The 23960-nt window shown below is 37.4% G+C and overlaps 1 protein-coding gene across 1 annotated transcript; it reads left to right on the top strand.

Moving 5' to 3' along the window:
- On the top strand, nucleotides 1–4041 carry IAPP (islet amyloid polypeptide). The gene is made up of 4 exons (XM_057427956.1): nucleotides 1–288; nucleotides 678–774; nucleotides 921–1055; nucleotides 3559–4041. The coding sequence occupies exons 2-4, from the start codon at nucleotides 695–697 to the stop codon at nucleotides 3749–3751; spliced, it is 408 nt and encodes a 135-aa protein (XP_057283939.1). The 5' UTR covers nucleotides 1–288; nucleotides 678–694; the 3' UTR covers nucleotides 3752–4041.
- The last annotated feature ends 19919 nt before the right edge of the window (nucleotides 4042–23960 follow it).

Here is a 23960-nt window from a genome sequence, read left to right as displayed (position 1 = left end):
ATACCAGGTTAATATCTACTGATGTGCTAATGTAGTAATGACCTATCTTTCCCTGCTCCTCTCTGGGGTACTTTCTGTCTATAGGGATGGGAATTAATGACAGTCTCTCTGTGCTGCCTGATGTCAGAGCTGAGAAAGGTGTGAAGGGTATATAAGAGCCGTATTACTTGTCAGCAAGGAAAGGGGAAAAGGGATACTCCAGAGCTAGATGCAAGCGTGGAACTGTTGTATGCACCCTTCTTTCTAACACAGGCGTGTGTCTTCAGTTAGCTTCCTGACCATTACAAGGTAAACAATTTCCCTTTTTTTCTTACTTGAGATGCAGTGCAACAGATGTGCTTTCAGGAAAGCACAATGTTTCTCACTATTAATCAGCAGCATTTTTTCAGGAAAAGGCTAGGATAGCTTCAAGGTAAATTGCACCTGGGACCAGAATTTGAGACTGGGACTTGTCAAGAAGTGCAAATCAGAGATAAGGAAAAGGATTGGAATTACTAGATGGAAAATGAACATTTACTGTTGAGTGCTACCTGTCTGAAACTGTTGTGCCACTAAACTTACTCTAGCCTGTGACAAAGACTAGCTGTTGTTGATTTAGGACACAATGGGTATCAGTGATAGAATATGCTGAAGAGTATTTGAGTTAGCTTTCAGGTTTGAATCATTATTCTTTTCAGAAAGTTTGGAAGCAAAGATGTGCAACCTGAAGCTGTCAGTTTTCTTCATTGCACTTTCTGTCACTCTGAGCTGTTTGGAAGCTACACCTATTGAGAAGTGAGTAATAAATAATCATATTTATTTCTTTTAGAGGAAAACTTGTTCACATTATTGCATGAATTGCTTTTGCTTTCATATCTCAAATAATATGAGAAAGAAATAGAGGTATTCAATTTCATAGGATATTTTATTGTTGTTTAAAGATTATTATCTGTGGCTGATGATCTATCTGATGGTACTTCCAAGAGACAAGGATGGGTATTGCCGGTAATGTCACAGAATACACCCTCAGGACTTAGTGAGGAAATGCCAGAACAACGAGCAGCAAAGACAAAAAGGTATTGATTTTCCTTGTTTCTTCTAGTTATATCAGCTAGGATTCAATTATGAAGTCATATTCTGTTACTTGGGACAATCTGTCTGTTGTTTATTCTTTAAAAAAAAAGCTTAAAATATCCTTCTTACAAATAGAGCCATTCTGTAAGCATAATAATCAAAGCATTCGGGGTAGAAAGTGAAATCCAGAGACAAAAGTTGCATATGATTAAATCACTTTACAATTATAATGCTTTCATAAATTAAAAAGGTTACAAATACTACATTACCTAGAGAAGAAAAGCGTACTTTGAAAGGGCCTTCTTTATTAAATTTGTCACATTTCCAAGCCTGAAGGGAAAAAAAGAAAATACACCCTTCTTAATAACACTAATGCTCTGCCACAATGGAACTTTTTTATAGCATAACTGTTTCCTGGATTTAAGTAATATTTCATTACAGAGTTAAATATCAATTTAATCATGGGAAAAAAAGAAAAGAAGAAATCGGCTCCGATAGAATTTAACTAGTCTGAAATGCATTCATGTTTATAAATGCATAAATCAAATTTCAGGTAACTTATTAATGAATAAAATAACATTTCAAAAAGTATCTGCAGTTTGTACTAGAAGATAAACAGCACTGAACTATCCTATGTTTATCAGGCTTTTGATTGAGTTTCTTTTCGATGACAATTCTGTTATGAGCAGATTCAGTAAATACAAGTGTCTATATAGTTGCCTGTTGCTTTCTCTTCGAGTATATTAAAAAAAAAAATTATTGTATGACAACTTGGTTATCTTCCAAAATATTTTGATAATGGAGACTAGGTTCCCACATTTTTACAGTATTACTAAAAAAAAAAAATAATTGCAGTACTAAAACACAAGGCATCGCCTTTATGAGTGTTGCATGCCCTGTTTGCTTTTCTGGGGCCCTGGTATACCTTACTGGGTGAACTGTCTCATTCAAGCACATATTCAGTTAAAGGCTACGGATTAGAAAGCTAACAGATGTAATGTGCTCAGTCAGGCTAGACATCAGCTAGAAATCCAGCAGTTTCCTGTCAGGACTGGGCTTTTAAACTTGGAGTTTCAGGGCCTGATTTTGTACCTTGGATGAAAAAGAGAATTTTGCCTCCACAAACAAATGAGGATTTCCATGAGAACCAGTTGCTGTTTGAACCTCGTATGTTAAAGCCTCGAGAAATTATTTTTTTTTAAATCAACAGAAATACCCATGGAAATCTAAAAGAATCTGTATCAAGCCTTATCCAATCATTTCCTTTAAATACAATTACATATTTAAAATAGTAATTGCTTAGAAATTGCTCCTGTTTACCAGTATAAACCAGTGTGATACAAATATTCCTCTCACAGTTGCTATTCCATTTGGATTCTTAGATCTATACACTTAACTCCTAAAGAATAGATGACATTTCAGGTAACAGATTTAACCACTCAGTAGGAAAAGGAACTCATTGATGATTTCCCAGAGTTTGAAACTGGGAAATTGTTATTCCATACAGTAAATTTTTGCTGCAAACTTGTCTACCTCAAGCCACATCAACATGAAGAAGCCCAAGAAAATTAACAGTTAAGTCAGTAAGCAATTTCAGCAAGCAAACATTTCTAATCTGAAGGGAAAACATAGTGGTCTAAGAAACAAAACTGAAAACGCAAGCTGTCTAAAGCTAACAGTTTTATAGTAATCAAAAAAAAAAGTAAATCTCATGCTACATAAGTTCCAAATGGAGTTCTGAAAATGGTCTGTTGGTTCAGACCATAAAGTGATTTCAGATATGGATTCTTCTGTGGACACTCTTTAGAGTCTCATCCAGCAAAGTATTATCTCCTATGACAACAGCATTTTGAAGTTGTTGGTGTTTCAAGAAAGACATGACAGTTTTTCGATAGTGAATAAATCTCTCTTTACCCAGAGCTAAATATTAAGTGGTACATAGGTTGAAAGAAGGTGGCAATGCCTGCCACCTCTCACAATGTATGGCAGAGTTGAGAGAAAGAATCTTTGGACTCAGTCCACTTGATGTGGGCTGGAATATTACTGTTCACTTCAGTAAGAGCAGGATATGATTCTGTGAGAACTAAATAAATCTGGTTATCATTATGTTAGTAATCCTCATGATATCAGCAAGAGCTCTAAATAGATTTAGAAGTTCAGCTTAAAGCTAAACATTTAGTCATTGTTTTCACTTACTGTCTTAACTATACTATCATTACAGGTTTTCTACATGTCATAAACTGCTATGTAGAATATCAATACAAAAGACATATGACTGTTAAGGTTTTTGCATTTAAATAACCCCCATCATTAAAACTGATAATAGCATGCAGTGCAAGATTTTTTCAGGAACAAAGTAGGTGGTAGGAAGATTGTAATGTTCCTGTATTTGTGCACATATTAAAAAAACTCCCACATTAGCACTGATCAAATGCCTATTAGAAGTGGCACACTTGATTGCTCACCATTTGACTTAATCTTGGCTCTTTTTTTTTTTCACCTTAGTAGTCACCATCTGGAGAAACGGAAATGCAACACTGCCACATGTGTGACACAACGTTTGGCTGACTTTTTAGTTCGTTCCGGCAACAACATTGGAGCAATCTATTCACCTACAAATGTGGGATCAAACACATATGGAAAAAGGGACACAGTTGGGCTTTCAAGCAGAGAATCCCAAAACAATGCACAGCTTTAGGGTGTTAAATTTACTACTGATATAGTTTTCATTAGGAGCTCGATTTTTAATGTATCAATAACCCCTCAGTTATTACTTGTACAGTCTTAACAGTGCCTTGTTTTCTGTGTATGCCTGTGTGTGTGTGATTTACGTTCATCACTTCACTATGCATGTACAATGACATGCATAGGCTGTTGTTTCAACTCCATTAAGAACTCCACAAATCTGCTTGTCAAATTCCTCTGTAAAATAAAAATAATAAAAAAAATAAATGTATATCACAGTAATAAATGGACAAGGAATTGCAACAGGGTTTTTTATTATTATTAAAAGGATGAAAAAGATAACCATGATGTCTATGTCTTTATGGTCAGTTTGGTAAGAGGAAGAAATTATCTTAATTAAGACCAACAAAAGTCAGAATGCTGACAGAAGTTATGGCCTAATGAAAGTGAAACAGAAGAATCTTCTAGGTTTGAAACATGTACAGCATCTTGTTTTGCACCATGGAAGGAACAACTATATGAGACAAGATAGCTGCATTGTGCATATGATCACACCAGTTAACTGACTGGTCTCTTTCCACCTTAACATTCATTAAGCAAGTAGAAGTGCTCAGAATCAGCACAGATTTCCATACATTCTGAGCATGAGATTTTAAGAATTTACACTTATTACTTTTAAGATGGTATCCAGTAAAATGTAAGAAGAATGGGGGTAAGTGCTTTCAAACGTGAACAAAAGAAAACTCAGTTAACAAACTAGCAGAAACACCTGCCCTTGGTATTCCTTTCCTTGACTCAGAGTTACAAAGGGAAGAGGAAAAAAAAAAGAACAGTTCAAGCATCAAAACATATGATAGAAACAGGGTAAATTTGCCCACTGGTGTACTTACATTGCTACCAAAATCCGAGGAAACTATTTTAGAGATAGGTGGATCTTAGGAAATTTGACAGTCTTATTTTCTCCTACCTCAGCCGAGTATCAGTGCAGGTTTAACAAACATGTTTGTTCCTTTTAATTTTTAAGCAAACTTTCATAGAGGTAACATCCTAGATCACAGCAACAGCTGTTCTGTTCATCATTTTCTCAGTGAAGAGTTCACTATCATCTGAAAAATATTATTGTCCAATTATGAAAAAAGTCAGCAGAAACTTAGCTCTGGAGATGAAAATGGAATGTTAATAACTGCCTTTAATTGATTTGTTTCTGTTATAAAGTATGCCTCAAAATACAAACATTTTTGTAAAGTTTAATGTTAAATGGCATCTTCATTTCACAAACAATACATGGGAATAAAAACTACTGCACAGTATTTCTGCTGTAAAAATGTTAACGATTATTGCAAAAAAGTTTCAAATGTCATTAATGCTTTAATGGATATTTATTCTGAATTTCACTGAGAAAGCCATTCATATGGTATTAAACATGCTCATATTTCTGCCAGCTTGAAATGTTTTCCATTCAAGCTATTTTTGAGATATATTATACAGCCATTTTGTGCTTAATTTGTTTTTCAGCTAGAATATTTACTTTTCAGAAAATAAATGAGAATGTGACAGGATAGCTCTGGGGTGTCACTGTGACGTTGTTTGTACAGAACAGTAACCAAGTGGAGCCTTCACTGTGGGTGGATGACGATTCTAGGCTGATCCCAACCTGAAATACATACAGTGCTTTATGCATCAGCTTTTGTTCTTTGAGCTACCACCTGACATCAAAACAAAGGACAGTCTGTCTATCCATGGGTTCAGTGGAACTGTATACATCATTTTCTGCCTTGTGTACTCTTGTATCAGGTGGATACATGGTTGTCCTATTTAGCAAATACTGAAAAATGTTACTCATCTCCCAGATCAGTGAAACAGAGAGGGTTAAAAGATAGTCACACTCTGAGCTATCTCACATATCTTCAGCTGCTTTTTGTCCAACCAGTTGTCAGTGCCTTCCTGCTATTTGGTGAAGAAAGACAACTACTTCCAACTCATCCCAGCTTAGATGTCTATTTTAGGATGGGATGAATCACACTCTTGAAGTACCTCTATTTTTTCATTGACAATAAACAGTGTCTAGACAATTAGCTGAAAATGGGCACTTAAGATAACTAGAGTTAGGTGGCACTAATCCCACCTGCAGTTGGTATGAACTGTGCAACCTAAACAAAAAAGTTTCAAAAAGCCCAAAATAAAACCAAAAAGAAAACCACCCCTCAGACTCCGAATCATCTCTCATATTCCGAACTACAGTAGTTAATCCATTAGTCAGAGAATCTTTAGAAACTGCCTACACTGTTTCCCCGTATATACCCTTGAGAACACAACTCTGCTACTCTTCCTCCTGCTGTGTAGTTACCACTGACTGCACTTAAACCTCTTAGAGAAGGATCTAGCCATGGTAGGCCTGGATACAAGCACAATGCTGAAAGTATGAGCCAGGAAAAGTGTACTTACTTAAAAAGAAGAAGGAAAAAAAAAATAAAATAAAGGGACAAATTAAACATCATTACTTTGTCAGAACCCCAAGCAACGTAACTTCAGATGCTCCACAGTACAAAGACTACCAGTTGAAACCTAGTTAAACAACAAAAATCAAGTGCCTCTATGCATTTTTAATATTCCCAATATGTACTTATTTGCAGCTTTGGGGACATAAATATTTAAGAATCAAGTCTGACACAGCTTTTGTTCTTCTTTAATTCATCGGGATGCCCTACATCTTTCAGAGAATATGCAAGAAAACAAAAAAATACAAAAGAGGAAAGAGCAGAGGAGAATGTAGACAATATGATAAACATGGCTATATTCCCTTTAAAAATAAAAATACTAAATCTCTGCTTTTTAGTGTCTTCTATTATGTTGTCTTTAAAAGGAACAGAATAGGGACACAATATTGAATTTCACTAAATGAGAGCGAGAAGAATAAAAGTCATCAAACAAGCAAAAGGAATGTTAAAAAAAAAAAAGATGACATGAAGAATATTTTAAATGGAGTACTGGGCCCTAGGGTCTAATATATCTCAGGAACTATGACAGCTTCATAAAAGACAGAATTTATGTTTTTTCATGATGAATAGAGTTAAGAAATTGATTTCTCTTGTAAAAGCTTAGGCTAAAACTAAGAAAGCACACAATATTTGTGAAACATAAAATGTACTTTTATTGAATAGTACATTTTTAACTAATACTTTCAATTTCTATTAAGAAAATATAATTTTTTTTTCAAATAAAAAAAATCATGGTCAGAGCTTTAAATACTAGGCTGGCAAAGCTTCCATTCACTTTCAACAGGATAGTGTTATTAGTAAGTCTGGATTTTACTAGATGGCTTTCTAAAACTATTTGAAAGTTAATACATTGATGCTATGAATAGAATCCATTTACTCTAACGCACGGTTGAATATCTTCAGTACCTGCCATCTTCACTTTCTAGAATTACACTGGGTTTGAGTTAATTAGTTCACTTACAAATACAGTTTGACAAGTATGGTAGACTCTTTTTGTTCAGTTATAAGCTTAAGTAATTTTGTTGTCTAGCTTCATTATTATATAGGAAACAGACTGCTCTACATTGGTTTTGCAATGGAACTAGCAAAAAGCTGTGGTTAAGTATGACACATCTTGCTGTATGCAGAATATAAAAATTATGGTTGAAGTAACATGAAACAGAATCATTCTACAGGACGTGCCAACTTCTGCTTGAATCATCTTACTGTTATTTCTTTCTTTCCACACTCAGAAAGAATCCTACACTGAAAAAATAAAGTATTTTTGTGGAACTGTGTAAGTTTCAATAACTTGGATTCAGACATGAAACCCACCATTTAAACTAAGATTCAATTTAGGAACAAGGCCCCCAAAATCTGGATTCTCTACTCATCAGTTTTTCTCTGAAAACATTAGACAAATTTGTTTTCAGCTTTGGCTGCCATGAAAACTACATATCCTTACCTAGATACAATTAAGAAGTGTTCCTCTAACTAAAACCTATCTTCATATAAAGCGTTAAAAAAATTCTCAAGAGAGGAATCATATATGCCATCAAAAGTTGAAAGTCATGACACCAGAAGTTCACTAAAGAATGAGACGATGGTGATAAGACAATAGTTAAAACTGCTTTCATTATGGAACAAATTTTCTCCTTGAGTGCTAAACTATCTGAACAAAAAGAACCCATCCGTATGCATTTTAAACCTAACAATAGGGGTGGTTTGAGTAACAATCATGCTATAAAGTCCCTATTCCCTAGAAATGGGCAGTGGAGGGGTGTTTTGCTTTTCAAAAGAAATTAAAATACTGGGATGTATTAAAATAATTGGAGTTGCATTAAATATATCATTACACGTGTAAAGTGAAATAGAATCATTTTGGTATGAAATGCTACTCAATATGATTAAAATCTGACTAAAATCAGAACCTGCTTATTATTTACCCTGTCAGAGTTGGATAGCTTTATTCAAACAGAATCAGCCCTTTCTCTTTAAGCAGTCCCTTTGAAAGGGATCAAAGTGGAACTTACCTATACTAAGGGAATTGTAAAAATCTAATCAGCCTGTGACTGTCAGCCCAGCACTGAAGAAGCTGAGCTACTTACCACTCAGAATATGGGTCATTTTTAAACACTGTTCTTGGATAGGCTCAGTACTTGTGTTGCATATGGAACTAGCCACATAACAGAAGACAAGAACAATAAGGTGGGGATTTTTTGTTCGTTTTTTTGGGGGGGTTTAGCTTTTTTTTTTTTACAGGGAGATGGAGAAGGTGGTCATAAAAACTGGCAGAAGGGAGAAATGATATCAAGTTTGCAAACTACTTCAGTATTTTTTCCAGGATCAGTAAGCAAATGGTAGCTATTTTATTTATTTCTAAATTATTTGCTGTGTCATGATACAGGAAGGAGAGAGCAAAAACTAAGATCATGGGACAATATATTCCTTCTTTCAGAGAAAATATAGATAAGAAGCAGGCTGAGAGAATGGGGTGGATCTTAGGAGCAAAGACTGCCTCACTGCTCCAAGCACTGCTTCAGAATTCAGGATAACCCCATAGAATCACACAATTGTTCAGATTGGAAAAGACCTTTAAGACCATCAAGTCCAACCATTAACCTCCAGATTAAACAGCCCCAGTTCCCTCAGCCACTCTTTATTAGACCCTTCACCAGCTTCACTTCCACCCAGTCCAGCACCTCAAGGTCTTTCACGCAGTGAGATGCCCAGAACTGATCACAGTGTTCAAGGTGTGGTTTCACTGGTGCCAAGTACAGGGGGACTATTTCAGTCCTGTACTTCTTGGGAGCTGCTGAGTTCTTAACCAACCTCAAAACTCAGGCTGGCTCCTCAGCTACTGGTGCTTCAGGCATCTATCTGAACAAAGTACTTCCACTGTGTTTTTGTTAAACTGACATCCTGAAAACTTCCAGAGGAGGCATCCATGCTGCTCACAACTGCTTAGGCTAGAGCCTCCAGTCAGAGCATGAGCCATCTGTATCACAGTATGCTAGAGATTGGAAGGGACCTCAAAAGATCATCTAGTCCAATCCCCCTGCTGGAGCAGGAGCACCTAGATAATGTTACACAGGAATGTGTCCAGGTGAGTTTTGAATGTCTCCAGGGAAGGAGACTCCACAACCTCCTTGGGCAGCCTATTCCAGTGTTCTGTCACCCTCATTGAGAAGAAGTTTCTTCTCAAGCTTAAGTGGAACCTCTTGTGTTCCAGTTTGTACCCATTACCCCTTGTCCTATCATTGTTTGCCACTGAGTAGAGCCTGGCTCCATCCTCGTGACACTCCCCCTTTATATATTTATAGACACACTAATAAGGTCACCCCTCAGTCTCCTCTTCTCCAAACTATAGAGACCCAGCTCCCTCAGTCTTTCCTCATAAGGGAGATGCTCCACTCCCCTAATCATCTTAGTTGCCCTTCGCTGGACTCTCTCCAGCAGGTCCCTGTCCTTCTTGAACTGAGGGGCCCAGAACTGCACACAATATTCCAGATGCGGTCTCACCAGGGCAGAGTAGAGGGGAAGGAGGACCTCTCTCGACCTACTAACCACCCCCCTTCTAATACACCCCAGGATGCCATTGGCCTTCTTGGCCACAAGGGCACAGTGTTGGCTCATGGTCATCCTGTGGTCCACTAGGACCCCCAGGTCCCGCTCCCCTACACTGCTCTCTAACAGGTCGTTTCCCAACCTATACTGGAACCTGGGGTTGTTCCTGCCCAGATGCAGGACTCTACACTTTCCCTTGTTATATTTCATCAAGTTATTCCCTGCCCAACTCTCCAGCCTGTCCAGGTCTCGCTGGATGGCAGCACAGCCTTCTGGCGTGTCAGCCACTCCTCCCAGCTGAGTGTCATCAGCAAACTTGCTGATAGTACACTCAATTCCCTCATCTAAATCACTGATGAATATATTCAATAATACTGAATTGCTGAAGTCAAGGTAGACCACATCCACCGCTCTGCCATCATCCATCCACCATGTTATTTCCTCATAAAAGGCTAAGAGATTGGCCAGACATGATTTCCCCTTGGTGAAGCCATGTTGACTGCCCCTCATAACCCTCTTATCCTTGATATGCCTTAAGATGGCACTAAGGATAAGGTGTTCCATCACTTTCCCAGGGATGGAGGTGAGGCTGACAGGTCTATAGTTACCCAGGTCTTCCTTCTTGCCCTTTTTGAAGGCTGGAGTGACATTTGCTTTCCTCCAGTCCTCAGGCACCTCTCCCGTTTCCCAAGACTTGGTAAAGATGATGGAGAGTGGTCTAGCAATGACCTCCACCAGTTCCCTCAGCACCTGCGCGTGCATCCCATCTGGACCCATGGATTTATGGATGTCCAGATTGTTCAACTGGTCTCTAACCCATTCCTCATCGACTAAGGCAAACCGCTCGTTGACCTGACTTCATCTAAGGTCTCAAGTGTACAGGGCTCTTCAGGACTGCCTGCAGCAGAGTAGACAGAGACAAAGAAGGCATTCAGTAACTCTGCCATCTCTGTATCTTCTGTCACCAGGGCACCCATCCCGTTCACCAGCTGGCGTACGTTGCCTCTGGTGTTAGTTTTATCTGCCATGTATTTGAAAAAGCTCTTTCTGCTGTCCTTGACCCATCTCGCCAGGTTTAATTCTAAGGATGCCTTAGTCATCCTAGCTGCCTTCCTACATCCTCTAGCCTCAGCCTTATATTCCTCCCAAGTGGCCAGCCCCTCCTTCCATGACCTGTAAACTCTCCTCTTCCACTTGAGCATACCCAGCAATTCCCCATTTAGCCACGCAGGTCTCCTGGCCCTCTTCTTTGACTTCCTACGTATCAGGATGCTCTGATCTTGAGCTCAGAAAAAGCAATCCTTGAATGTCAACCAACTATCTTGGGCCCCTTTACCTTCAAACAGCCTTGCCCATGGGATTTCCCCTAGCAATTGCTTGAAAAGGCCAAAGTTTGCCCTGCTAAAGTCCAGGGCTGCAATTCTACCTGCTATTCTATCTGTACTTAGTTTTTTCTGAGGCCATTCCTGCATATCTTTCCTTCTTGAGGAAGACTTACTAAACAAGGACTTTCTAAAAACAGTATTCTGGAGTTCTTAGTTACTTGCTGTCAACTAACTTGGGTTGTTTGGGGTGTTGTTTTTTTTTGGTTTTTTTTTTCAGGAAACTCTTCCCAAATCAAAAAAACAAATGTCACTGTTTTTTCCTACAATTTTTTCCTGGCATTACAGTAGGACATTACCAGGAGCTTTCACATGCGCTCCACTGATAATACGCCCTTTGCGCACCAAGGATAAAGTCAGATATCAGTATATTTGGAAAAGACCTAATGAAAGTGTTGTTAGATGAACCCAGAGAACATAAACAGTGAAGAAACCTAGCATGGTGCTACAATTTATTTCTGGAAGAGAAAAAGGTTGTGATTTTCTCCTTACTCATTCTGTGTTTTACCACCTCAAACACAGGCAAATGAAGCACAGCACTGACAACATCAGTACAAGCTCTGTAAGCATGAACGCACTGAGTGAGCTTAATGTAGCATAAAACTACTAAACCATGATATCTGGAACTGAATGACTGCAGGAGAAGTCTGCTTCATCCTAATACTTCTCCTCTTTATTTCACACCTTAGTAATATAACTTCTGTGAATCACCACTCACAGCTATGAGCTAAAGTAATTAATATCTCAACTCCTTCTACATTTTTACATTAAACAATTGGCATTGGAGATGAATGACTCTACACTATGATTCCCTCAGCATTGCTATCAGCTGGACAAGCCTTTATGTCTGAAAGGAGGCTACACACACAACTAACCATTGCCCAGTTCAAGAATAATCTGGAGGATAGTTAAGAGTTTTTTCCAGAACAGTATGTTGCAAAACTGATTTCATTAAAAAAAAAAAAAAAGGGAGAAATCACTCTGTCTAGAAGAGTACACATGCGCTCAGCTCTTAATCCGGCATACACAATAATTTTACCATATTTTTCCTGTCCCTTATGGGTGCACAGCTAAATGCAGGGTCCCAGCTGTCACCTTGCACTTTTTTAATTTCACCACTTTTTTGCACCCCAGAACCCTCAGCAAAGACACTGCCTTACAGATCATCATCACCAGGATTTGTGCTACAGAACTTCCCAAGTTTTTCCAGCAAGATCACTCTCACCAGAGAAGGGATATTTTTCTCACTACAGAGCACAAGATAGGAGAACCTGGACTGCAAGTGTCTTCATCTTGTTGGAGGTCAGACTCCAGGAATTGCTGCTTGGACTGGCAGTTTTATCACAGGCAATCCTCCTGCTTTGTTAGACACTGTTAACTTTCCAGCCTGGCTTTTGCAGGAAATAACTAAACATTGCTTTGAAAACACCACAGCACAATCACCATAACCAGAGGAAAAGATAACTAAATGTTTTTCAAGGCTGCAGACAGACACAGCTTCCAACAAATAACTTGTGACCCTCAGTCACAAGGAGAGGCTGACTTGAATTTACAAGATATACAGAAATAACAGATTTGTCTAATGAACACACAAGGTAGCAAGGGACGAGAGAAGAATTTTACAACACTAAGGTAAAAAAAAAAAAACAAAACCTTGAAATGAAATGGATACATTTTTGTTGCTTAAGAAGAAATCTTGCCTCAGTCACAGAGACTTTCAGAGACCTCTATCAAAGTCTTTAACCTTAACAAATGTGTACTCTTCTTCAAAACATTTCACTACATATTCAGGTAGCTATTTGATAATACATGTAGCAAATGAGAAGGCACATCTCATCTCTGATGTGATTTTTTTAGCCGAGTAACATCTATTTTAATATCATTATCAAGTCAGACAGTACAAAATGTGGCTAGATTAAGAAACACTAGTAAACTAGGAAATAACTCCTGAGTCAACTTCAAAACCCCAGAACAGTAGGGTTCACATGGCTTACATTAATTACTAAAAAGAGCTAAACTGACATTTCTGCAGCAAGGCAGCAGCAACAAGCCTCAGCATACAGACCATTTCACTGACACTCTGTATGTGTGTGCATACACGCACGTGTGCAAACACAGCACAAGGAAAAATTCTGCAACTTTAGGTAAATAGGGGCTTTCTCTTTGGTCTTTATTCATGGGATAACACACTGAAGTTCCCAGTTTCTGCTGAGCTTCAACTGATTAATCTGTTTATTATTTATAATAGTATTGCCAGCACTAGTATCAATTATTTTTTTATGACAAACTTTTGTCAATTTTTTTTATGAATTCCAAGAAGATAAGAACATCAAAAGAGTTTGAAATCAACACAGTGTATTATTACATAGCCTGGGAAATGGGGAAGAATGAGTTAAGAAGCTTAATTTATTAGTAACTTTGTGGCCTTGCAGATAAAGCAGGAAAAAAATAAGGATAGCATGATGAAACTCAGGAGGCATCTAATCAGCAGCCTGGAAAAAAAAATTCAGAGACATAAGTAAAGATATAGAAGGGGACACTATGGGTGGCAGACCTAAATTTTTCATCTTTTGAGACCAACGTGCACCTCAAGGATTCACACCATCAAAAGAACTTTTGCCTAACTCTCAGGATTCAAAGATCATAACCTTCAGATAGGTCTGCTACACAAAAGCTAGTTTCATCCTAGAAGTGAAAATCTGTTTCTTCACTTAATCATCATATTAAGTATTGATTTTGGCTGAGTAAAGACTGCAGGATTTAGCCTACTGCTATAACATGTCTGTGGAAAGAATCAAGATGATGCATGTTTTGAGAAATTCTTTTCTGCACCCTCTCTTCAGAAGAGACTCCAATGAGATCAACCAATGGTCATAAGTTTTACTGCTCACGTATTACACTATATTTATTTATATATTCTGAAATGGACTGGAGATTGGGTATGTGACTAATGCCAACGTTATAAATTGCTCAGAGAAGAAATCTAAACATAACTGCGAACTTCCTCCTCATCCAAACACATCCATCACATTCTAATAGTATGAAGCACAGTTCTAATCAAAACTGACCTGAACATTTTTTTTTTAATCCAGACATCTGTATCCAGTGCATATACTGGCAAAAAAAAAAAAAGGTTCTTGAGTTTGTTAGGTTGTATTACTAGAGAATTAAAGAACTACAGAACTAGCACAGACCACTGTGACAAAAGCTTTACTTGTGTTTTCCATATCCTATAGAATCTTAATTTCCCTGTTAAAGTTTGTATAATATCTTATAACTGAGATCAAAATATCCATAAAATAAGCTGGCACAGACTGTGAACTTATTATTTTACATGCTGGGTGCCACTCTGTGCCTCAGAATCTCTCTCTGAAATATCTCTTTGAAAAATGCCTGTTTCAAACAAACAAAGATAAGCTGGAGACCAGACCTAAAGAAATTGCGTTCCTGCCTAGCTGTTTTCCACTGTGTTTCACTCTAAAGCCTAATAAACACTGCTCATAAATGAACACTATTAACTACTTCACTGCGGCTGCAAGCAGGGAAGGTTGCAGACATACAAATTACAATGGTGATCTGCTAATCTGTTGATAAAGCCATTTACTTTGGGCAACATGTTTTGGTATCACTAGGAGCTTCAATGGTCAGGGTACTGTGGGATTCTCCTTTGGAAACTGGTAAATTTGATACTCAGATCCATGTGAGACTTTAAAGATGCCATTTGGCCAGATCAACTTCTCAAACCAAAACTGATCACATACATTGCATACCAAGTGAAGCTTAAATATTAAGCAGGTCCTAACAAAGCCCAAGTGCACAAGCATAAGATGAAGCACAAATATTTTTCCTAAGGATACATAACTCATTACCACCCAGTATCATTTTCTGTTTAACCTTTTATTGCATCTACTTATGTCACTTTATATATACACTCTTAAAGCCTGTGTACTTTTCCCCCCACCTTCTATGTCATGTTTTTACTTTTCTTATGTAATACTTTCACTTTTCAATGCATTAAAGGGTATTGTTGCAGCCACAGAACACTCCTACTGCACTTATCTTTCTCCAGTATGCAAAAAATAGTATTAAGACAGCCTTCTCTTGCCCACCTGCACACAACTCTAAACATTGCTTTCCAGCAGATTTGATCTCTCAAGTTTGCTGCAATCTGTCCTCCTCTGCTCAACTGCTTTTAACGAGGGCTCTTTTCTCTTCATAGAAAAAAACAGCCTAGGAAGAGGTTACTCGCAGCAACATCCCTGCACACAGACAGAACATCTTATACTATATAACCTGACACATCCTTAACCTGTGGTACTAAAATTAATAAAGGAGCAGGAATTCTATGAGGGTAGAAGGAATAACATCAAGCTCTCCCTCCCTCCACCCCCTTCTTTTTTTTTTAAAGCAGTGTCATTCTGAACATAAACATGCTAAAAGAAAGTTAAAAACAGAGGAGTACCCCTTGCAGGACACTGGCACACTTAGGATGAGTACTTGGGTACCTGGGTATGTCACAGCACCAGCTTTACTCCCTCTGAGCTCCCTTTTTTCCCCTAGTGTTATAGGGCAGGGGAGGTAGTTCTTAATCAATCGTAGTGCCAGCCAAGCTCCACTGCACATATTATCTCCAGATCTGAGTGTAACAAAAAAAAAAAAAGGACATGGCTGTAAGTTATAAGACAATAAAAGGGGCAGAAACCAAAAAGCACAGCACAAATCATAATGCAGTGAAGGCTTCCTATCAAGAGGACACCAGCCAGTGTTTGTGTGATGATTCACAACACAGAAGAGAAACTCCACGGGGGAGAGGAAAAGGCAGTGGCAAATGACATCCAGCCTGGTCACAGGACTGTTTCTTTGCGTACAAGATTCCTCCCTCAGCTCTATTACGAAGACCCTTTCTCCACATCCTTAGCCCCTCTCACCTCCTGCCTCTTACCACACCCATTGCCCAGCCTGCCCAGATTCACACAGTACCTGATCCTTCCAAACCTTAGGTTCCCCAGTACTGGTATGGCCTCACTCTCCTGTCCCTCCAGCCTTTTGGCCCACATGCTGTTTTAGAGGCTGATGGCAGCTATCCTGCTATGTCGTATTTCGGCACAAATATGGTACTTGAAAAATATAAACCAGTGCAACCTGGAATAGGATTCTGCTGCAATCGGTTGCTACTGTTCAAGGAATCAAAAGAAAACAAACAGAAGTGCCCAGACTGGCTGGACACTTGAATACAATTGCACAGCTGAAGACTTACACAAATAAAACAGTTATGCCCCAAAGGGGGAAAAAATGCCCCACAAAACCATTTTTCTAGTGACGCACAGAACTGCATCAATTTCCACAAATGAAACTTAGGCATAAATTGGACAGGGAAGGATTGCTCTGAGTCTCTGCTACAAGAAGAATGTGAAAGGCACTTCTGATGGCAAAGCAGAACAGACCCGGTGCCCACATCATACTCCCACTACCAGAGTGGATCCCCTCCTCCCTTCTACCTCCACATCATCAGCACACAGCCAGCTCCTCATTGGCAAGCTATTACCATCCACCCATCCACACACCCTTGCTCCAGGCTGCACCTGGTAGATGAGTTAGTGCCAATCAGCTAATAGCTGCATCCCCACACTGATTTCTTACAGCCCCAGCACTGCCCAAAGAGTACTTCACTCCTCACATACTCAAGTCCATTCTTTCTGGCAGAGTAGCAACATCCAAGTTTAATGTTCAAGCTGCTCTTCTCTCTTTCAAAGAAAACTTAGCAGAGAGAGAAAAACAGCTGTGAGCCAGGAAGACAGCCAAGTTTGTTTGCCCTTGAAAGGAGGTGTTCACACACAGTGAAAGACAAAATGAGTAGCGAACCCCTAAGGAAATATATTCGCCCTAGTATCTTCTCTAGACATTAGTTAAAAACTCCACAAGCTGGGCAGCAAGATACCACTTTCACAATCCTGAGGTAAAATTTTTGTTCTTTTTCAACATAAATACAGGAAACCCTAACAAAAGGGCATACATATTGACAAGGAGTAAACACTTTATTGATTAGTTGAGGTTCCCTCTCAATAACATAACGTGAACTAAGAATATAGTTAATAACAGATTTGCTAGATTAACAAACTGGCTCCCTAGATGAAATATCAGCAACAAGCATCAACATAACTGATTAATAACAGTCAAGCTGTATTAAATACAGGGCAAACAATAACTCTACAGATGTTCATATCTGATGGCTATAGGTTTCAGAAGAACAAGAACCAGTACAATTAGTGGAAAGGCTGAGCTGTGGAAAAGTGGGTAGGAAATGATAATAAAAATTCCTTCAGTCATCAAGGAATCTAATCACTACACTGACACACTTTTGTTCTGTAAAATACATTAAAAGTAGAAAAACACTACCAAAAGAAAAACAAAAGTCTATGTGAATTCAAAGTTGAAAGAGCTGAAGAGTCCTGTAACTCAATACTGTGGTGTACATCATTTTTGGGAGATGTGAAGAATGAAAATAACTGTTAATATTGTTTACATTCATAGCTTACATGAGATTAAGGGGAAAAAAAAAGCACTAGGCAATGAAATGTTAACAGATGTTATATATAGTTCTTAATAAAAAATAATATGAAAAGTAGATGAGCTAGACAAAACAGAAATTAATGTAGTGGGGGAAAACTAAAAATAAAATAGGCTAAATATTGAGAATTGTAATATAATTCTTCAGCACAGTCTGGAGATCAGAAAGATACACCATAGGCAGTTTATAGCCTGAATACCTAAGAGAAAGGTAAGAAAATTTGGACTGGAAGAAACATTCAGAGGATGTAGAAAGTGTTAATCATAAAACTCATAAGCAGTTAACTAAGGCAAAGAAATACATTCATTCAGAACCATGCTTAGCTCTGGAAACAAACAAAAAACAACAGGCAAGTAGAACTCTAGAGACAAAGTTATGAAATAATTTCTACCGTGCCACAGACTACATATTCCTCTGCAAACATAAATAACAATGATGGGGGCTAAAGAGCTCTATGCTATCAGGAATAGAGTTCTGAATATGATGGCTCTTGTACTGGTGAAAATAACAAAAGAAACCATCCAAGAGCAAATGTAAAGGCAAAAAGTTCCTCCACAAAAGTGTCCAAGGCAACCAATACCTATTCCTTACATCTAAAATGTTCACATCACACATGTTGAGGTATATACCTCTACAAAAAGGGATTTACATTACAAGAAAGCCAGCAGAGTAATATTTGATAACTCAGGTCATTTGAAGGAAAAATTAGTTAAATATTCTTGATAGAAATAGCACTTTTTGTTTTGTTTTGTTTCAGGGACTGATCTGGTTCACTATGGAAATTTAATGAGCAACACTAACCTCCAGCAGAAATACAAAGTTAAAACTGTGCAGTCTCTTTTCTAGTTCATGATGGTAACTGTTAAATTCATTGTCTTAGGAGATTAATTCTCTTTTTCAAATTGAGGCATTTACAAACTGATAAAATCTTCAGGGTTTCCTCCCAACCCCTAGTGCTTCAGCTCAGACTAAAAAATAGCATCTGTTGTACTCTGAGGTCTTTTTCAGGACTTAAGTTAGCTCAGCAAGTCCTTTAGGAAAAAAAAAATAAAATCTATCTATTTTATTTCTGCTTGTGTATCTGCAATTAATGCCATGAATTTGCATTAAAAGGCTATGGTTACAATTTAGTTCACTGAAAAATTAGAATCTTAACAGTAAGATTCTAGAATGTAGGGGAGTAAGCTACTGTCATTACATCTTTGTGGCACTGTAAACGATACTTCTGCAAAAATGCTGTGCTCCTACAGTGCAGATAGGAGCAACAAGTAGTGGCCATTTTCAACACATATAGAAGTAAATTCTCAAAGTTAATAGTGATATTAAGACATTTTAATACCATTCTCCATTTACTTCACTCTGAATAATTTTTATTTATTGATATTACTACAACCAGCCCTTTCAAAAAGCAAAGACCTCTTTGAAAATCGAGCTAATTGCACTGGGCATGTAATTTGAGAATTAACTTTTGAGATAACTTAAACCATGGCCCAAGTAACAAACTTCCTCAAAGTTAATTATTTCAGTGCTTAATGCATCTTAGGCTTTCCAGCTGTAGATGAACTTCACACATTCATAGTACATGTCAAACTTCTATTCTGTCTATCTTACCATAAAATACAGTAATGGACCATGGTCACTGTGACCTATACTTTAAAATGAAATTTCCCCTGCCCCGGTATAGACACTGTGACTGTACTTGTAACTAATTGGCAGTAATATTAACTATCCACATTTAAAGTGTCAGTGCTCATGCCAGCTCTCAATGAAAAAGCAAGCAAAAATAAAGCCTAATTGGCTTTACTTCCTGCTAGAAGGACAAACTGAGCTGAAAAATTCTGGATACCACTGAAGTCAGAATTGAAATTCGCTGGGGCTCTGGATGCTTATCACCTCTCAAAAAATGGGTAATTTGTCAAAGCTTGCACACCATATTAGAAAAAATGAACCCACCCCCCTTAAAACAGGACACAAAAATTAGTTTAACTTTAAAGCCCTCCCACCTCCCCAAATCATTGAATTCAAAGCAATCATAGAGCTCTGCTGAACAGAATGCAATTACCCACACACCCAAATCAACATGTGATTACATAGTTTGCTTATGAGAAGTCTGTATTTCTCCTCTATTCATTCTGCATTCAGCTCTACCTCAGCCACAGCTCCACTCTCACTGATGCCCCTTGTCCTTCCTCAACCCTAATGCTGCTCTGTGTTGTACATTTTCCCACACTTGTTGAATTGTCTATGTGATTCCATGTCTTCCTTTTTAGCCAGCTAAGAGAGAAGAACGTGTACAGAACAATGGTTAATTTTTATCTTCCACACCCTTTCTAGACTGAAGCCCTTTTAGGGGGAGGTAGGAATAACAGCACAATCCTTCAGAACCATGTTGAAATCCTTTAGGCTCCTCTCTACTCCAGAACAGAAGAGAGTAGGGCAGTTTACAAATACTGAAGGGTATCCTTTAGACCAGCCTATAATTTATTAGTGGGCAGGAATTTCCTTCCTGCTCACAGGTTGGCTCCAACTTTAAACAAACTTTTGTGTCACCTGGTGGAAAAGAGAAGGGTAGAGCTGCTCATCCCATCAAGAATCTCATGACATGCTATCGAGATCAAAAATTGCCACCGAACATAGAAACACTTATATGTCAGGCTAGATACATAATAGCTGGTTGTATAATTTTGCTTATATATTAATAACTTCACTTTTTTTTTTAAACACAAAATACATTTAATTCAAGTAAGATATGTTAGATACCTTTTGCTGACTCATTTGAATATGAATATGCTTTCTCCATACTCATATGCGCATAAAGACCTATAAAGACATGCAGATTGAGAACATCTGAAGTTATTTCTGTAGCTCATTAACTGACTGGATTTGCTGAAAAATACAAGAAAATACCAGTCAGAAGAAAATTCTGGAACTGAAAAGACATGCAGTGAATGTTAATAAAATCTCCAAGCAAATTTAGCAATAATAGCATTAACATTAGCTAGCCCTAAAAACAAGTCAACTAGCAAAAACTGAATCCTGATCCACCAGCTGGATCTGCTGATGTCTAAGTGTGGTTAATAAGGAGCAGGTATGTATTTATGGATTTCTGTATACGTGACTGTTATCAGCTGGAATTTTGTAGGGCTTCTTTAAAAATTAGGGCTAAAGGCTTTTTTGATCCACAAGAACAAAACATGAAGTTAAAAGTGAAAAAAAATTAAGGACATTTTGCTTCAGCCCTTCCTGCCAATCACAGTGAATACTGCTTTAGTAGGTGTTCCCTCCTCTTTTTTTCCTGGAAAAAAAAGAACAAACAAACAAAAACCAAAAAATGCTATACGATGCATCAGCACTCCTGCAAACTGTCATTCTTACAATCTAGTGTTACTTATAGTTAGAAATACTCTTTACTGCTGAGATTTTGAGCAGGATCCATGTGGCCAAACAGGCTGCAGGACAGTAAGAAACAAATTTTTATAACTGAATTTATTGTAGCATTTTTTTTGATCATCAGTTATCTTTCAGTAGCTTCTCTTCACCAGAGATACACCTGGAATTGTAATCCTCAGGTTCATGCAGTCAGCAAGAAGCAATCATTGGATTTATATTATTTTTCCAATACTCTTTAGACATTCAAAACTAATATCAATAACTTTCATCTATTCATACATCAGCAGTATTATCTGGCCATGTGGTTTATTTTCCAAGACAAACTATTTAAAAAATATTCCTATGAATGAATGCTGTGGTAAATCATGCTTCTAAATTGACCTAGATTTAATATATTTGTACAGCATGATGTATCTTTTACAAAATGTTATGAATTCCTCCTCAGAAAAATTGTTTATTATCCAGTCCTTAAGTTGCCCAAAAAGTCAACAAGAGTCTTTCTTTGATTTAAAGCACACAATTCTCTTACCATTCTCTACACTAAAAAGGACGCTGCTTGACATGTCAGCATAGCTGATGTCCAATGAGAAATACTGGAGTATATGCATATTCATTTGTAAAAATACCTTTAAGGAGAAAGGTTTGTTTGTGGATGAGAAGAGACTGAAGGACAGTTTCCAGTTTCTCACTGCTTAATACGTGGTAATTTTAAAGACTACTGTACCTAAATAAGGTAAATACTGTCAGAATCAAGCTGAAAAAGATGCATTATTTAGTGTCCTCACATTTTTAAATCATATATTAAAAGAAAGAAAAATTACAAATAATTTTAAACAAGAAATCTGCTCCTTGACTTTGTAAACTAAGATGGCTTGTGTCCAAAACAACTGTGATGATTTACAGTCCTGATTTTTGCCAACAGTAAATTCACAGGGGCTCTGTTTTTACTTAAGAATATTTTCCAAAAATGTTCAAAACAAGTGCAAAAAATGACTGCAAATTGAAAGATGTTTTCCAAATGAGGATTTTCAAAGGTAATGTCCTTATAATTCATACTTACATAAGGTCATGTTTTCTTATCCCAATAAGGTTATTGTTAAGGTCATGGTTATTCTGTCACGCAAGGTTTTGATTTTAAGCCTTGGCCAATAAATATATTTATAATTTTATGAATTCTGCCCAGAAGATAGGCCATGCTGACCTTTTCAGAGAAATTATATGACAAAAGAGAAAGCAATTCTGATAGCTTCCTCCTATTAGAAAAAATATCATGTTCCAAACACTTGCAATAAAGTTGTGCCTCTGATGCACCAACAGAGGTGACAGCATCTGTGTTAAAATGAATCATCAAAAGGGACTAATAAAGAAAACATTGCAGAAGAGCTTCTCCCTCTGTAAATGATTCATAAATCTAATCTTAGAGAAAGAAGGAAGAACGAAAAGAAAAACAAAAAAAAGAATAAAGGTAAAAAGTTGTGCAGTTGGAAAGTAACAGGCCAGAAGACAATAAGTATGCTTTTCTTTGAGTACCACTGTTAACTTCTTGATGGATAGTTGCATACTAGCTATATCTGCTCAGAAAATTAAATATTACTTACTATGGTCATTATTGTAGATAATGCAATTTATAACAAAATCATTTAATACAGACCAATTGTTCCTCCACATCAATGCTATTCACAGATCAGTCTAAGCAGAACCCTATGTAAGATGCCAGATCTCTTAACAGTTTTCCTACAAGCACGAAAGAAAAACCTTCCATTTCCCTCTATATCAGACTAGCCAAAGTCTCAAGACAATGTTCAGTCCTCATCATGTAAGAATTACAATCACCATTTCTCTGCCATTATTTATATCAGAATTAATAAGGCACTCCTACAACAACACAATAACTAACAAGAGCAAGGAAAGCAGAATATGGTCATTAAGGTCTAACTTTTAATGAATCTCAAAGTTTAAAGCAGAACTTGCAAACTACCAGAAAAAGGACAAATTTGACTTGCTGAGTGAAATATGCATGACTCCCACATAACTCCAGGATACAAAATACTAAAAATATTTAATTTTAATAAATAAATGAAACATATTATTTCTAAAGATTTTTATGAAATTGTTATGATTTGTCAGACTTACTAAAATATTTTTCTAATAGCCTTAAAATGTTGTGGGGTTTTGCTGTTTGCTTTTTTTTATAGATTGTGTGTGAGAGTATACAGTTTGTCTATTCTGATCTCTATGCTAAAGTCAAAGATGCCACAAGTAATTTACAGACCATCCAAAACCAGGTAAGTAAAGCTAGAAGTTATTTCCTGTAACTAATAATTAAATCATTAGATTTTCTAAGCCCACTGTTCTGAAGAATTAATGGCTGTAGCAGAATTTATCTCTGGCTGCAAAGCTGTCTTGATCAGTATGTCTACTGAGTAACCTCTGGGTCTGCTTATGTAAAAAAATGCCAGTAATTATACACCTAATTCAGTTTATTTTCATGAGAGGTTACTTCTGAAGTTATTCTATTCTCCTGAAAGAATGAGATCTGAGCTGCATATAACACCCGCAAAAGTATCATATCCTATGTTAAAATATATCTCCATTGCTCAGTATTTACATTGTCTTCACTATTAGAACATGGTCAGAGGAGGAAGATCAACCTTCAGGTAGAAAGAACAAATGCCACTGAAGTTTTCAATACTAAAATATATTCCTATGTATCTACTTAGGAGTATAAGAGCACTTTCCTCTTCTCAGCAATATTCATGAAGTCTGATTTGAATTCTGCATCGGTCAGTGCTGCTTTTTCAGGTGCAAGCTTTATATTTATCCTGAGATATGTGTTGG

Source organism: Pezoporus wallicus, unplaced genomic scaffold (assembly GCF_028554395.1).
Source record: "Pezoporus wallicus isolate ANWC-B61680 ecotype Strahan unplaced genomic scaffold, APGP_CSIRO_Pwel_v1 contig_2908, whole genome shotgun sequence".
Lineage (NCBI taxonomy): Eukaryota > Metazoa > Chordata > Aves > Psittaciformes > Psittacidae > Pezoporus > Pezoporus wallicus.
The sequence above is the reverse complement of the archived record's forward strand: the minus strand, read 5'-3'. Positions and strand labels throughout refer to the sequence as shown.